General features: G+C 42.1%; 1 protein-coding gene across 1 annotated transcript in view; it reads right to left on the bottom strand.

Annotated features, from left to right (window-relative positions):
* Positions 1-16868, bottom strand: part of LOC311141894 (vacuolar protein sorting-associated protein 37B-like) — a 41995-nt gene that overhangs the window by 23314 nt on the left and 1813 nt on the right. Inside the window, exon 2 of the mRNA XM_084177392.1 lies at positions 8386-8557. Coding sequence (XP_084033518.1) covers positions 8386-8557 — 172 coding nt within the window. The remainder of the gene's footprint in view (positions 1-8385; positions 8558-16868) is intronic.

The following is a 16868-nucleotide window of genomic DNA, read 5'->3' as shown; positions in this document are numbered from 1 at the left end:
AATTGAGAAAAAAACAACAGAAAATGACATTGTAGGATTTTTAATGAATTTATTTGCAAATTATGGTGGAAAATAAGTATTTGGTCACCTACAAACAAGCAAGATTTCTGGCTCTAACTTCTTCTTTAAGAGGCTCCTCTGTCCTCCACTCGTTACCTGTATTAATGGCACCTGTTTGAACTTGTTATCAGTATAAAAGTCACCTGTCCACAACCTCAAACAGTCACACTCCAAACTCCACTATGGCCAAGACCAAAGAGCTGTCAAAGGACACCAGAAACAAAATTGTAGACCTGCACCAGGCTGGGAAGACTGAATCTGCAATAGGTAAGCAGCTTGGTTTGAAGAAATCAACTGTGGGAGCAATTATTAGGAAATGGAAGACATACAAGACCACTGATAATCTCCCTCGATCTGGGGCTCCACGCAAGATCTCACCCTGTGGGGTCAAAATGATCACAAGAACGGTGAGCAAAAATCCCAGAACCACACGGGGGGACCTAGTGAATGACCTGCAGAGAGCTGGGACCAAAGTAACAAAGCCTACCATCAGTAACACACTACGCCGCCAGGGACTCAAATCCTGCAGTGCCAGACGTGTCCCCCTGCTTAAGCCAGTACATGTCCAGGCCCGTCTGAAGTTTGCTAGAGTGCATTTGGATGATCCAGAAGAGGATTGGGAGAATGTCATATGGTCAGATGAAACCAAAATAGAACTTTTTGGTAAAAACTCAACTCGTCGTGTTTGGAGGACAAAGAATGCTGAGTTGCATCCAAAGAACACCATACCTACTGTGAAGCATGGGGGTGGAAACATCATGCTTTGGGGCTGTTTTTCTGCAAAGGGACCAGGACGACTGATCCGTGTAAAGGAAAGAATGAATGGGGCCATGTATCGTGAGATTTTGAGTGAAAACCTCCTTCCATCAGCAAGGGCATTGAAGATGAAACGTGGCTGGGTCTTTCAGCATGACAATGATCCCAAACACACCGCCCGGGCAACGAAGGAGTGGCTTCGTAAGAAGCATTTCAAGGTCCTGGAGTGGCCTAGCCAGTCTCCAGATCTCAACCCCATAGAAAATCTTTGGAGGGAGTTGAAAGTCTGTGTTGCCCAGCGACAGCCCCAAAACATCACTGCTCTAGAGGAGATCTGCATGGAGGAATGGGCCAAAATACCAGCAACAGTGTGTGAATACCTTGTGAAGACTTACAGAAAACGTTTGACCTGTGTCATTGCCAACAAAGGGTATATAACAAAGTATTGAGAAACTTTTGTTATTGACCAAATACTTATTTTCCACCATAATTTGCAAATAAATTCATAAAAAATCCTACAATGTGATTTTCTGGATTTTTTTTTCTTCTCACTTTGTCTGTCATAGTTGACGTGTACCTATGATGAAAATTACAGGCCTCTCTCATCTTTTTAAGTGGGAGAACTTGCACAATTGGTGGCTGACTAAATACTTTTTTCCCCCACTGTACATACATACATACACGCATATACATACATATCCTTTAAAAATATATATATTTCCCTTTAAAAAAGGCATTGATTCTTGCCTTACGCTGGGCATCATTCACAAGTGATATTACATTATTCACAAGTGATAGGATAATATTGTCACCCATCAGACTATTCTTAAATTTAATGTTGCCTTTACATATACTAAATAATATGTGTGAAATTAGTTTTGATTTAGAATTAACCATTATCATGCACCTGTCTTGGAACAGGGGCATGGTAAAAAAAATACATGTCATCTATACACTTAAATAGCGAATGGAGGATGCTTTTCCCGTGGTTCATTTTCATGCCAGCCAGTTAGGCTAAACTCCTGTTGTAAAGCAAAGCAATGTGCTTAATATTAGGAAAGTTGATAAATAACTATAGTGGGCCTAGAAAGCTGATGGGATCCTCCTCTTTTTAATAGAGGCCATCAAAACTATTTTCTCACGCAGTTGCAAAGCCTATAGAAATGTTGCGCAACGTGAGCTCATGGGCTCTCATGAAGTTTATTAGATTTTCGAAACATTTGCATTGATGTCAGAGTAATTAGAGGGACAAGAGTGCTGAGTACCTGGCAGTTAGCAAGTTTGGTAGGCTACTAATGACCATCAGCAGCATCAGAGCTTGGAGAAGCCTAGTTTCCATGACGTGGAATTTGACTGCAGTCATGACTCGTGACCGCGGGTGTATACTGCATTTGCACTGTTTATCTCTCTGCATTTAGATACAGTATATTCACATTGATACTGTAAATCTGTACATCCAATGTATATCAATCATATACCCACTGTATATTTGTATATCTGCTCATTCTCTTATAGCTCTATGCTCACTCTACCTAGTTGTATATAATGTATGGAAACTTTGCTTAAACGCGACTGTCTGTATTCTGTCTTTAAATGTTGTCTATCACTAGCAGCACCATATCACCAAGTAAAATTCTGAGTACGTGTAAATGTACTTGGCAAATAACTGTGATTCTGAGGTGTCAGGAGGATAGAAGCTCCTCTTCTGGCACAGCAAGGGTCTCTCCACCCACTATGGCTGCAGCAAAGGCTCCAGCAAAATGACTCTTCCCCCCTCCGCTCTCTAATGACACAGACTCACAGGAGTATCAGCACTCCTCCACACAATGGAATGATTCTCCACCACTGAAAGACCAGCGCGGAACACACACACACACCTTGGACCCAGGTATCATGAGACTGCAATTTAGTAATGGATACAGGCCAGCCTCCACTGACAGTCTGAGGGAGAGTTTTTGGCCTCGCTCCCTCCCTCTTTCCCCCTCTCTCTCCCTCTCCATCCTTACCTCCCTCTTTCCCTCTAGCGCTGTTTAGCTCTCACATGCCCAGCAGCACAATGGCCCACTGTGGACTGCTGTAATAAGGGGCAGGGGAGCACAGTCTGTCCTGTCATCCTGGCCCCCACTCACTACCACAATGGGAGTCTCTTCCCAAATACCCCCTTTGGCATTGCCTTGGTGAAGGATGGGTGGGGGAGTCACTGTATGCAAAGGAAACACACAGACCAAACAATACTTAGTTGATTCTGCCTGGAGACCATCAGTTTTTTTGCTATGGGATGCGTTCCAAATGACACACCAATGTTTCCACTGGAAAATGTGTTCGCTGTGGGGGAAAAGTTAGCGGGGGTGGGGGGGGGTCCCACTTTTTGGGGGGGTTCCGGGGTCCTCCACCCCAAAACAAAATATGTATAAGTACTGAAAAGCTTGGTTCTGGTGACTTTTTAAAAGGAAAAAAATCAAATAAACCATCTAAAATATTATTTCCACCCCCAGAAATGAGCTCAATAACATATTGGTAAAATTATTATAGTATACAGGATGCAATTTAAGGTTGAGTGCTGCAGCTATCTAAAGAAACACAACAGAGACCTTTCTGAAATATGGTTTGAACATATCAGACCAGAAGGACGACGAGCTGCAGCTCACGTTCAAAGTGGTTCAAACCCTGAATCGCAACACAAGGTAGAGAACAAAACTCCCCTCCCGGACAATCACTGGAATGGCTGATTAGCTGTCCTAAGTACCGTATATAGAAAAGTGAATTTAACTGGGACCATTCTACTACTGTTTTCAAACCATCCTATTACGCTACTGCCTTACAAGCGTACTGCGGAAAGGCCCGACCAACCCCGACAGAGAGATACACGAAGAACCAAGACATTCACACATAAATACATTCATGATTTCTTACTCCAAACGGGCGGCGGTTCATGTGCAAAGTATATGAATACTGTGAGAGTAGTTTCTACCTGTAACAAAGTATTATATCCCTATCCCTCTCTGCCCCCCTCCCTCCATCTCCTTTGTAACAAGCCACCATATTGTGTCAGTCCGCTAGGGACCTGTTTCCATCGTATTAAGTTTCCCGTCCAAAATCTGTACAGTGTGTGTGTATGTTTATCATATGTTATTATTTATTTAGCTAGTAAGGCTGGAGTTTTTGCAGATGCAAGGAGGTTACGACGTTTAGAATGATGATATGATATGGGGTTATGATTAATAAAAAGTCATAGAGCTAATAAAAAGGCATACTTTACTCATTGGTAAAATAATGAACAACAACCTCCACGCAGGGAGGGAACAAACCCGCACACTAATGACAACCAAAACATGAACAAACACGCACAACACACAGTGTGAGACAGAGGGTTAAATAGGGAATACATAACTACATGATGGAAAACAGGTGTGACCAATTAAGACAAAACAAGTCGAAAATAGATACATGGATCGGTAGTAGCTAGTACTCCGGTGACGACTTACGCCGAAGCCTGCCCGAGCAAGGAGGAGGGGCAGCCTCGGCTGAATCCGTGACAAGATCTAAATGATGTTAGTAGAGTTATTAGGTTATAGCTAGCTTATGTAGTTAACTAGTCGGCTAGCTAACATTAGTCAAACAAACAAGCTAACGTACATTTCTTGCAGTTTCTCACGCAGGAGCACTCTGAGGTGATTCAAGTGAATTGTGCTTTGCGCCGCAGAGCTTCTGTATTGCGCACTGGTCACTCGCGCACTGGTCCCTGGCGTGCCGTTTCTCGCGCAGGTGCATTCTGAAGTGAATCAAATAAATTGTGTTTTGCGCCGCAGAGCGTCTGTATCGAGCACTGGTCACTCGCGCACTGGTCACTGGCGCGCTGTGTTTCTTGAGTTGCAGGCTGCCTGCCACAGCTCACAGAGGTAAATAACCTTCATAACTGTGTTGAACCCAGACAGATTATCTATTTACCAAGAAATGCGAATGTGCTTTACACAACTTTATTGAAACTATGTTTGGTAGAAATAGGATGTTTCTTTTGGTGTGGCGGCAATGATACTGCTGTGGTGCAGCGCCACACTTAAATGAACGCAGAGGAAACACTGTGACACACCCTATTTCCTATATATAGTTTACTACATAGGAAATAGGCTGCCATTTGGGATGCAGTAGTGCTGTTCTACTCTGTCCTCCCCAGGCATCTTCTGTTAGGACAGCCAGCACACAGGGAAATCTACATTTGACAAAAGCCTGCTCGCATTCAACAAACAAATGGCAAGAGGCCAGGCGCTGTCTATCGCCGTTTATTTGTTTACTGAATTCCATGAAATAGCCTAACGGCCACACAAACTGAGCATGGGAATATAAAAGCATAATACCATCTTCTGTGTACAACAGGAGGCAGAGAGAGACAGAACGCCTGTTCAACTACAAGATGGAAAATGGCAGCGTACATGCCTTGGGGAGTTCCAAATCACTGCTCCTGTGACTAGAGGAGAATACAAAGTCAAACCGACTTTATCAGTGAGTGCTAAACTACACCCACTAGAACAAAGTAAGTAGTGAAATGTTGGCATGCTGTTCAGAGTGGCCTCACTGGCAACCGTTGTGTCATACCAGGTCATAGGTATCGGCACTCAATTTATTACTCACTCCACAAAAAGTGCTGTGAAGGTGTGCCAGTATGGGGGTATACAGTACTCTCTACCTCTCTGCTACTGCAGTATAGCTGGGATCTAAGTCAATGCTGTATCCTGCTCAATACTGGCAGAGATCAGCTACTGCGGGAAGGAAAATGATAATGGGCTAAGGCCACTATTTGGCCCCAGGGGCATTCTAATGGAAAAATCAGGAACTGGAGAAACTGGTCAGGTCTGCGTGTCATGATCCAATGGAAGAACAAACAAGAGAAAAACATTATGTAACCACCGTCTAAAACTATCCATGACAGTAAACAACAATGTTCAAAAGTTCCGAGTGAGTTGTCAACGGATTTGGCAATCCAGATAATAGGCATTTAACCTTTTCAAACCTTTAAGCAATCACAATTAATAGGGATGGGTGGTATACAGATTTTCATATCGTCCTTCTCTCATCCCGGGATTTACGGTATTACCCCCCGCAAAATATGCATATTGGGCGTCTATTACCAGAATGCTAACACAATTAGCACAAGTAATAGTGCATTTCCATGGAGGCTGCTAGCTAAATATGCTAACGAGCGCAAATAAAAATAAATGAATTGCATAGACAGGCAATCCAGGTCATAAAGTTAAATGTTCAGTGCGTTCAGAAATTATTCACCCCCCTTGACTTTTTCCACATTTTGTTGTGTTACAGCCTGAATTTAAAATTGATTACATTTCTTATTTTTTTGTCACTGGCCTACACACGTGCACACACACACACAATACCCCATAATGTCAAAGTGGAAATATGGTTTTTCAAAATGTTTACAAATAAATTAAAAATGAATAGCTGAAATGTCTTGAGTCAATAAGTATACTACCCCTTTGTTATGGCAAGCCTAAATACGTTCAGGAGTAAAAATGTGCTTAACAAGTCACATAATAAGTTGCATGAACTCACTCTGTGCAATAGTGTTTAACATGATTTTTGAATGACTACCTCATCTCTGTACCCCACACATATAATTATCTGTAAGGTTCCTCAGTCGAACAGTACATTTCAAACACAGATTCAACCACAAAGACCAGGGAGGTTTTCCAATACCTCACAAAAGAAAGGTATGGGTAAACCATTTTTTTTTAAGCAGACACTGAATATCCCTTTGAGCATGGTGAAGTTATTAATTACACTTTGGATGGTGTATCAAAACACCCAGTCACTACAAAGATAGTCATCCTTCCTAACTCAGTCGCCGGAGAGGAAGGAAACTGCTCAGGGATTTTACCATAAGGCCAATGGTGACTTTAAAACAGTTACAGAGTTGAATGGCTGTGATAGGAGAAAACTGAGGACGCATCAACAACATTGTAGTTACTCCACAATACTAATCAAATTGACAGAGTGAAAAGAAGGAAGCCTGTACAGAATAAAGATATTCCAAAACATGCATCCTGTTTGCAACAAGGCACTTATGTAATACTGCAAAAAATGTGGCAAAGCAATTCACTTTTTGTCCTGAATACTAAGTGTTGTTTGGGGCAAATCCAATACAACACATTACTGAGTACCACTCTCCATATTTTAAAGCATAGTGATGGCTGCATCAAGTTATGGGTATGCTTGTAATAGTTATTGGACTGGGGAGTTTTTCCAGGATAAAACAAGAAACTGAATGGAGCTAAGCACAGGCCAAATCCTACAGGAAAACCTGGTTTAGTCTGCTTTCCACCAGACACTGGGGGATGAATTCACCTTTCAGCAGGACAATAACCTAAAATACAAGGCCACATCTACACTGGAGTTGCTTACTAAGAAGACAGTGAATATTCCTGAGTGGCTGAGTTACAGTTTTGACTTAAACCTATGGCAAGACCTGAAAATTGTTGTCTAGAAATGATCATCAACTAATTTGACAGATCTTGAAGAATTATGAAAATAATAATGGGCAAATGTTGCACAATCCAGGTGTTGGAAAGCTCTTAGAGACTTACCCAGAAAGACTTACAGCTATAATCGCTGACAAAGGTGCTTCTACAAAGTATCGACTCAGGGGTGTGAATACTTACTGTATGTAAATTAGATATTTCATTTTCAATAAATTTGCAAAAATGTCTAAAAACATGTTTTCAATTTGTCATTATAGGGTATTGTGTGTAAAGAATTACTCATCCTAAGGGCTTTGACTTCTCAAACGCTTCAGAAAGCTAACACAATATGATGCCCCGTCACCTTATTAATTCAGCCATTTACTTAGATAACTAGCAAGTTAAACTTAGGGGTCGCGTTAACGAAGAATTCTTTGTTTTCCGCTTAGGGAAAAAAGATAAAATGCATAAGTAAACGCAGACCTAAAATGCTTCTTATTGTAATTTCTGCTCGGCAGACACATTTTGTGCTTCAGTTGAACTTCTCCACTCGGATGAGAATTCAGAAACGGGTATTCAATCAGCAGTTAGCGCTCTGACTGATGTGTAGCTACTTTTCTCCGGTACTTAAAATGCAAGGTTATCTTTAAGTACAACATTACGAAATGTAGCTAGCTACATTCTTTCTATGATAAACATTAGAAATATGATGGCCATGCATCATTTTTACAAAAAATACCTTGCGTTTTCATTGTAAGGGACAGATCGGAATTTACTGTGGGGTGGTCCAAAATACGTGGGGGTTGTCAAACTTTTTTTTGTTGCTCTGGGGAGGGTTGTTTTTTCCCTGAATTTTGAATTGAATTTATTTAGGGTAACAGACATATTCAACAAAATGTACAATGTGGACCCAGAGGATATCACTTGAAAGTATTAATTAAAACACTTATTTCCTAAGTGGTCCTTGATGGTTTACATTCCCTCTTTCGCAGGTTTTACTATATCATTGATTCCATCCTAGGCAAATGTCCTTATCTGCCCCCCCCCCCCCCCAGTGAGAAATGTACTTGAATTCTGCAGACAAGCGAACATGCATTACCTAGTTTGGACTTGTGGACCTGGTAGGCCTCGAAGCTCTCCTGTAGGGAGCTGTAGCGTTTGGTGAGCTGGCTCTTCTGGTGTTCAAGTCTTGGCTGCAGTTGAAGATTCTGCTCTGCCAGGCTCCGGTTACTGGCCAGGATCCTCTCCTTGGTCTGCTGCACCTCCTGCATCTACAACACACATTATAAGACCCACACACAGATATACTATGTCTGTGTCTTAGTGTAAGACAAAGTGAAACTGACAGTGTTTTAGCAACATGAAATCTCATAAAAATCTGTTCATATACAGTACACCCCCAGGAAGAATATGACGCCTGACAAGTGAGCACTTAGATATGTTCATACTTTCATAGAATGTTTGAGAATGACGTAGAGTAAAATTCTATAGCAATATAGTGGGAAAGCGGCCGTGCATTTGGACAATTATTAGACACTGCAGTAAATAAAACCTAATAAAAATTAGTCAGTCTTGTCCAAGACCGGACCATACACAGACCGGTGCACCATAACCAATCAGAACTACAGTAGGCCTATATGGAAATAAGCCAGTTGCCACACGGGCCTGCCATCATTCACTTTGAACTGGACTGTGTGTTGACAGGCAGTGACAACTGAATGAGAACTGCCTGCCTGCCCATTTGATCGATGCCAAATACAGTGCCAGTCAAAAGTTTGGACACACCTACTCATTCCAGGGTATTTCTTTATTTGTACTATTTTCTACATTGTAGAATAATAGCGAAGACATCAAAACTATGAAATAACACATATTTAATCATGTGGTAACCAAAAAAGTGTTAAACAAATCTAAATATATTTTATATTTTTCAAAGTAGCCACCCTTCGCTTTGATGACAGCTTTGCACACTATTGGCATTCTCTCAACCAGCTTCATGAGGTAGTCACCTGGAATGCATTTCAATTAACAGGTGTGCCTTGTTAAAAGTTATATGTGGAATTTCTTTCCTTCTTAATGCATTTCAGCCGATCAGTTGAGTTGTGACAAGGTAGGGTTGGTATACAGAAGATGGTATTTTAGCAAATAGGGCTAAGTCCATATTATGGCAAGAACAGCTCAAATAAGCAAAGAGAAACAACAGTCCATCATTACTTTAAGACATGAAGGTCAGTCAATACGGAACATTTCAAGAACGTTTAAAGTTTCTTCAAGTGCAGTCGCAAAAACCATCAAGTGCTATGATGAAACTGGCTCTCATGAGGACCGCCACAGGAATGGAAGACCCAGAGTTACCTCTGTTGCAGAGGATAAGTTCATTAGAGTTACCAGCCTCAGAAATCGCAGCCCAAATAAATGCTTCACAGAGTTCAAGTAACAGACATCTCAACATCAACTGTTCAGAGGAGACCGCGTGAATCAGGCCTTCATGGTCGAATTGCTGCAAAGAAACCACTATTAAAGGACACCAATAAGAAGAGACTTGCTAGGGCCAAGAAACACGAGCAATGGACATTAGACCGATGGAAATCTGTCCTTTGGTCTGATGAGTCCAAATGCTGTCTTTGTGAGACGTAGAGTAGGTGAACGGATGATCTCCACATGTGTGGTTCCCACCGTGAAGCATGGAGGAGGAGGTGTGATGGTGCTTTGCTGGTGACACTGTCTGTGATTTATTTAGAATTCAAAGCACACTTAACCAGCATGGCTACCACAGCATTCTGCAGCGATACGCCATCCCATCTGGTTTGTGCTTAGTGGGACTATCATTTGTTTTTCAACAGGACAATGACACCTCCAGGCTGTGTAAGGGATATTTGACCAAGAAGGAGAGTGATGGAGTGCTGCATCAGATGACCTGGCCTTCACAATCACCCGACCTCAACCCAATTGAGATGGTTTGGGATGAGTTGGACCGCAGAGTGAAGGACAAGCAGCTAACAAGTGCTCAGCATACAGTGGGGAGAACAAATATTTGATACACTGCCGATTTTCAAATCAAATCAAATCAAATCAAATTTTATTGGTCACATGCGCCGAATACAACAGGTGCAGACATTACAGTGAAATGCTTACTTACAGCCCTTAACCAACAGTGCATTTATTTTAAACAAAAAAGTAAGAATAAAACAACAACAAAAAAGTGTTGAGAAAAAAAAGAGCAGAAGTAAAAAATAAAGTGACAGTAGGGAGGCTATATATACAATAGAATAAAGTGACAGTAGGGAGGCTATATATACAGGGGGGTACCGTTGCATAGTAAACGTGCGGGGGCACCGGCCAGTTGAGGCAGTTGAGGCAATATGTACATGTGGGTAGAGTTAAAGTGACTATGCATAAATACTTAACAGAGTAGCAGCAGCGTAAAAAGGATGGGGTGGGGGGGCAGTGCAAATAGTCCGGGTAGCCATGATTAGCTGTTCAGGAGTCTTATGGCTTGGGGGTAGAAGCTGTTGAGAAGTCTTTTGGACCTAGACTTGGCACTCCGGTACCGCTAGCCGTGCGGTAGCAGAGAGAACAGTCTATGACTAGGGTGACTGGAGTCTTTGACAATTTTGAGGGCCTTCCTCTGACACCGCCTGGTATAGAGGTCCTGGATGGCAGGGAGCTTTGCCCCAGTGATGTACTGGGCCGTACGCACTACCCTCTGTAGTGCCTTGCGGTCAGAGGCCAAGCAGTTGCCATACCAGGCGGTGATGCAACCAGTCAGGATGCTCTCGATGGTGCAGCTGTAGAATTTTTTGAGGATCTGAGGACCCATGATTTTGCAGGTTTTCCTACTTACAAAGCATGTAGAGGTCTGTAATTTTAATCATAGGTACACTTCAACTGTGAGAGACGGAATCTAAAACAAAAATCCAGAAAATCACATTGTATGATTTTTAAGTAATTAATTTGCATTTTATTGCATGACATAAGTATTTGATACATCAGAAAAGCAGAACTTAATATTTGGTACAGAAACCTTTGTTTGCAATTACAGAGATCATACGTTTCCTGTAGGTCTTGACCAGGTTTGCACACACTGCAGCAGGGATTTTGGCCCACTCCTCCATACAGACCTTCTCCAGATCCTTCAGGTTTCGGGGCTGTCGCTGGGCAATACGGACTTTCAGCTCCCTCCAAAGATTTTCTATTGGGTTCAGGTCTGGAGCCTGGCTAGGCCACTCCAGGACCTTGAGATGCTTCTTACGGAGCCACTCCTTAGTTGCCCTGTCTGTGTGTTTCGGGTCGTTGTCATGCTGGAAGACCCAGCCACGACCCATCTTCAATGCTCTTACTGAGGGAAGGAGGTTGTTGGCCAAGATCTCGTGATACATGGCCCCATCCATCCTCCCCTCAATACGGTGCAGTCGTCCTGTCCCCTTTGCAGAAAAGCATCCCCAAAGAATGATGTTTCCACCTCCATGCTTCATGGTTGGGATGGTGTTCTTGGGGTTGTACTCATCCTTCTTCTTCCTCCAAACACGGCGAGTGGAGCTTAGACCAAAAAGCTCTATTTTTGTCTCAGACCACATGACCTTCTCCCATTCCTCCTCTGGATCATCCAGATGGTCATTGGCAAACTTCAGACGGGCCTGGACATGCGCTGGCTTGGGCAGGGAGACCTTGCGTGCGCTGCAGGATTTTAATCCATGACGGCGTAGTGTGTTACTAATGGTTTTCTTTGAGACTGTGGTCCCAGCTCTCTTCAGGTCATTGACCAGGTCCTGCCGTGTAGTTCTGGGATGATTCCTCACCTTCCTCATGATCATTGATGCCCCACAAGGTGAGATCTTGCATGGAGCCCCAGACCGATGGTGATTGACCGTCATCTTGAACTTCTTCCATTTTCTAATAATTGCGCCAACAGTTGTTGCCTTCTCACCAAGCTGCTTGCCTATTGTCCTGTAGCCCATCCCAGCCTTGTGCAGGTCTACAATTTTATCCCTGATGTCCTTACACAGCTCTCTGGTCTTGGCCATTGTGGAGAGGTTGGAGTCTGTTTGATTGAGTGTGTGGACAGGTGTCTATTATACAGGTAACAAGTTCAAACAGGTGCAGTTAATACAGGTAATGAGTGGAGAACAGGAGGGCTTCTTAAAAGAAAAACTAACAGGTCTGTGAGAGCCGGAATTCTTACTGGTTGGCAGGTGATCAAATACTTATGTCATGCAAATTAATTACTTAAAAATCATACAATGTGATTTTCTGGATTTTTTTTAGATTCCGTCTCTCACAGTTGAAGTGTACCTATGATAAAAATTACAGACCTCTAAATGCTTTGTAAGTAGGAAAACCTGCAAAATCGGCAGTGTATCAAATACTTGTTCTCCCCACTGTATGTGTGAACTCCTTCAACACTGTTGGAAAAACATTCCTCATGAAGCTGGTTGAGAGAATGCCAAGAGTATGCAAAGCTGTCATCAAGGCAAAGGGTGGCTACTTTGAAGAATCTAAAATATATTTTGATTTGTTTAACACTTTTTTGGTTACTACATGATTCCATATGTGTTATTTCATAGTTTTGATGTCTTCACTATTCTACAATGTAGAAAATAGTAAAAATAAAGAAAAACCCTTGAACGAGTAGGTGTGTCCAAACTTTTGACTGGTACTGTACATTTGGTTGACAACTAAGAAATATGCATGCTAATTGTGGATAACAGTCATTCAAGTTCAGCATAGCTAGCTAGCAAAGTGATACCCATTTCTTGCTAGCTAACTAAATGACACCTGCATCTCTAGCTGTAGCCACCGAAAAATGATGAGGGGGAAAAGCTGACATCCTCCCAACAGTTAGCTAGGTAATAATAATATGCCATTTAGCAGACACTTTTATCCAAAGCGACTTACAGTCATACGTGCATACATTTTTTGTGTATGGGTGGTAGGTAGCTAAAGTAAGCTATGTGTTTTTAGCTTGCTAAATAAAGAGCGAAATAAATAGATACACTAATCTACTAGCCATGTTATGATTGAATTGTGGTCACTGTCCTTTCTAGTTTGATTGTATTGACATTCCCAGCCTTGGTTACATTTGTCAGTTTTTGTCCAAAATATTGAGTCATTGAAACAAACTGTGCATCCTGAATGGGTGGAGACAGCAAACAATGTACCAGGTCAGCTGTAATTTACAACCTGATTGCAATATTTTTTGGACTACCAAGAAATGTATTGATGAATTATAGTAATCATGCATTGAACTGCATCCATCTATTCTGCCAACAATGCCTTACTCTACATCATGGAATTTTGAGTCAAATATAACCTATTTTTAAAACCTCTTATAAAGTTGGTTTTGTAGCATAAACTATGAATTTGATATTTTAGACTGATTTCCTGTTTGTTTCATATCTGCAAAGTAGTTAAAACGCTGTCAGTTCCACTTTAAGACACACAGAGATACATTGTAAGACATTATAAAAGACACACATACACACGGTAAGACGTGCGGATACACAAACACACACACTGTAAGGTAACACCAGGATGGGTAGGGATCAGATCTTGTGCCTGTCCTGTCAACACTCAAAGCTAGAACCTGCAGTGTGACTTCTCACAACAAGCCCACGGCATGTGGATTATGGAAAAACATAAACTCAAATTAGTCACGTGAAGAAAATATTAATGTGGAGTTTAATTTGAGCCAAGAATCTAAACACTAAAAAGCGGCTGATGACTAACTAACTATTCAAGATCTGTTCCCACATGACTCAATTCACAGTCACATCAAGCTACATTTTCTCCAAGGACAGAAATAGCTAGTGGCTTGGGCGTGAATAGCATCATGTTGCCCAGCTCTGAAAATACATAAACTAGCCTCATAGGCAGTAGAACACTACTTCCAAAACGGATTATCTTCTAACGGAAAGACAGAAGCCAGACAGCAGTGTGGGCATGGGCCGCTGGGCAGTGTGTTGGAGGGTGACTGAGAGAAAACAACATTTCAGACAAGGCCAGAGGCTAAGTACACTTATTACCACTGTGCTTTACAGCTTCCACCACTGCACTGCCATGTCCTGAGCTGACCAAACCAAGCCCTTCAACTAGCTTCCGAGAACAGAATCACGTCTCAATTAGCCACTCCAACACCGTGCACCAAAAAAAGTAGGCCCTTAAATAGCATCCATAACTGCAGGCTTATTCTGTCAAACCAAACACATATTTTGCAGGGGAAGGAAATGCTTTCTGAAAGACTCCACTTTCTCTGTTCACAGTGACAGTACATGAGGGAAAAATTTAACAGGGAACACCAAAACTGTCACACCAAACAGACTGTGTTCAATACATTCCTTTTTTCTTCACATTTAAGACACCCCTCCATATAACAACATAATTAAGTTATTATGCTGAAGGCAGAGGCTTTTAGCTATATGGGGACTGAGTACAGCGGCCATATCTGTATCAAGCAGACTGCATGGCCAGGGAGGACGTAATCCTAGATCAGCACTCCTACTCAGATGATTTAAGAATACAGGACCACAGCTCAGAGGGCCAGAGGCAGCATCAGCAGCCAGCATCTCACCCAAACAGAGGGTTTTCACTTAGCGCCTCCTCTGGAGCTCAGTCCTAGAGATGATTATATTCTAGAGCTCTGGCCAAACAGGGAGCGAGATAAAGAGGACTACATGTCTCAATGTCAGGCCTGGTATAGGTCTAGCTACATATCTGCAAATCACAGTTGCTCAAGTAAGTGACACTGGCTCATACCTGCGGTTATGTTATTTTCCTTCCTTCCTTCCGTTTCTCTTTCGAACCACATCAAAGTGACAACACGTCTCCTCTCTACAGCGCTCTACTGAGAGGGAGGATTTGCCCACTGAGACTGACTGACTGATCATGGAAGGAATTCACAGAGGGGCTGAATGACTGTACAAAGTCGGCTTAATCTCAAATTCACTTCATGTGAAATGTTAAAATACAAAGTTAATCAGCGGACACACGTGGTGACGGAGAACTAGGTCAACCACCACCCGGTGTTGAGATCCTCCCTGTTACATTTGCTCAAAAAGAACTTTCCTTGCTTGATATGCTATTCTTAGCTGGCTGTGTTGGGTTGAAGATATATCTCCTGGCACGGCACACACATGCCAGGACTGACAGACAAATATGAACTGTCAGTATGTAGCTATGATATTAACCAAGGTTGGCCATAGAGAAGAGATTAATGTTATTCCAGCGAGAGGCAGTGACATTGTTCCTATCATCTCAAATAACCAGAACACACACCCATTGAACAAAGAGTGAGCAGGTGTGTGAGTGTGTGTTTCCAAATGTGCAAAAGAGTGGTTAGTTAGCTAGCATGAACCGTAAACGTGTCCATATTTAAAGGTAAGCATTCAATGCATTCCCATACCGAAGCAGTACACCGTGTATTTACTTACTGTACCTGCTCAGATTACATTGTGTACGTCAGGGATATTCAACTATATTCGTACAGGGGCCAGACGTAAAAGAGGTTAATTGCAGGTGGGCGGACATTTTCCACATGCGATTATTCTTCGGAAGAACTGTACAAAAAAGCAACGCAAACACACCAATAAAGCACCTTTCTTAAAATGAAATGTTGCTCAAAGTAATTAGGAAAGAAGCGGAGGGCGCTCAACCAACGTGAGTCGAGGTGCAACCAAAAATAGGACGAGTCTTGGTGGTTCCAAACTTCTTCCATTTAAGAATGATGGAGGCCATTGTGTTCTTAGGGACCTTCAATGCTGCAGAAATGTTTTGGTACACTTCCCCAGATCTGTGTCTCTGAGCTCTACAGACAATTCCTTCGACCTCATGGCTTGGTTTTTGCTCTGACATGCACTGTCAACTGTGGGACCTTATATTGACAGGTGTGTGCCTTTCCAAATCATGTCCAATCAATTGAATTTACCACAGGTGAACGCCAATCAAGTTCTAGAAACATCTCAAGGATGATCAATGGAAACAGGATGCACCTAAGCACAATTTTGATTATCATACCAAAGGGTCTGAATACTTATGTAAATAAGGTATTTCAGTGTTGTTGTTTTTTATATATTTGCAAAAATTTCTAAAAACCTGTTTTCGCTTTCTCCTTATGGGGTATTGTGTGTAGATTGATGAGGGAAAAAATAATGTAACAAAATGTGGAAAACGTCAAGGGGGTCTGAATACTTTCTGAATGCACTGTACGTGTTCCTAAGAGTCGTAGCTTTCAGGAATGGGGTCATAATATTTAGTAGCTTAAACCACTCAAATACTAGAGCCAAATTCATATGAAGAAAACAGAATAACATGCCACATACACGCTAGAAACCAATAAAAACCACTAGAAGCCACACTATAGACAACCACAATAGTACTTGTCATTTTGGCACTAAAGTCGGATGTTGGCGGGGATTCTTTTGCAGATCTCTTATTAATGTTCAAAATTGATCAAAGGGTCAGTCTAAATTAATAAACGGGCCGGATCTGGCCTGTGGGTCGCCAGTTAAAAGGAAATAATATCCCTGGTGTACGTTCAGAGCTTTGACAGCCAGCAGTTCCACCGTTGTCCCTTTACAGTCAACACAC

This window comes from Coregonus lavaretus, assembly GCF_964263955.1.
Source record: "Coregonus lavaretus genome assembly, chromosome: 14".
Classification (NCBI taxonomy): Eukaryota; Metazoa; Chordata; class Actinopteri; order Salmoniformes; family Salmonidae; genus Coregonus; species Coregonus lavaretus.
Note: the sequence above shows the minus strand (reverse complement) of the source record. Positions and strands in the feature narration are given on the sequence as shown.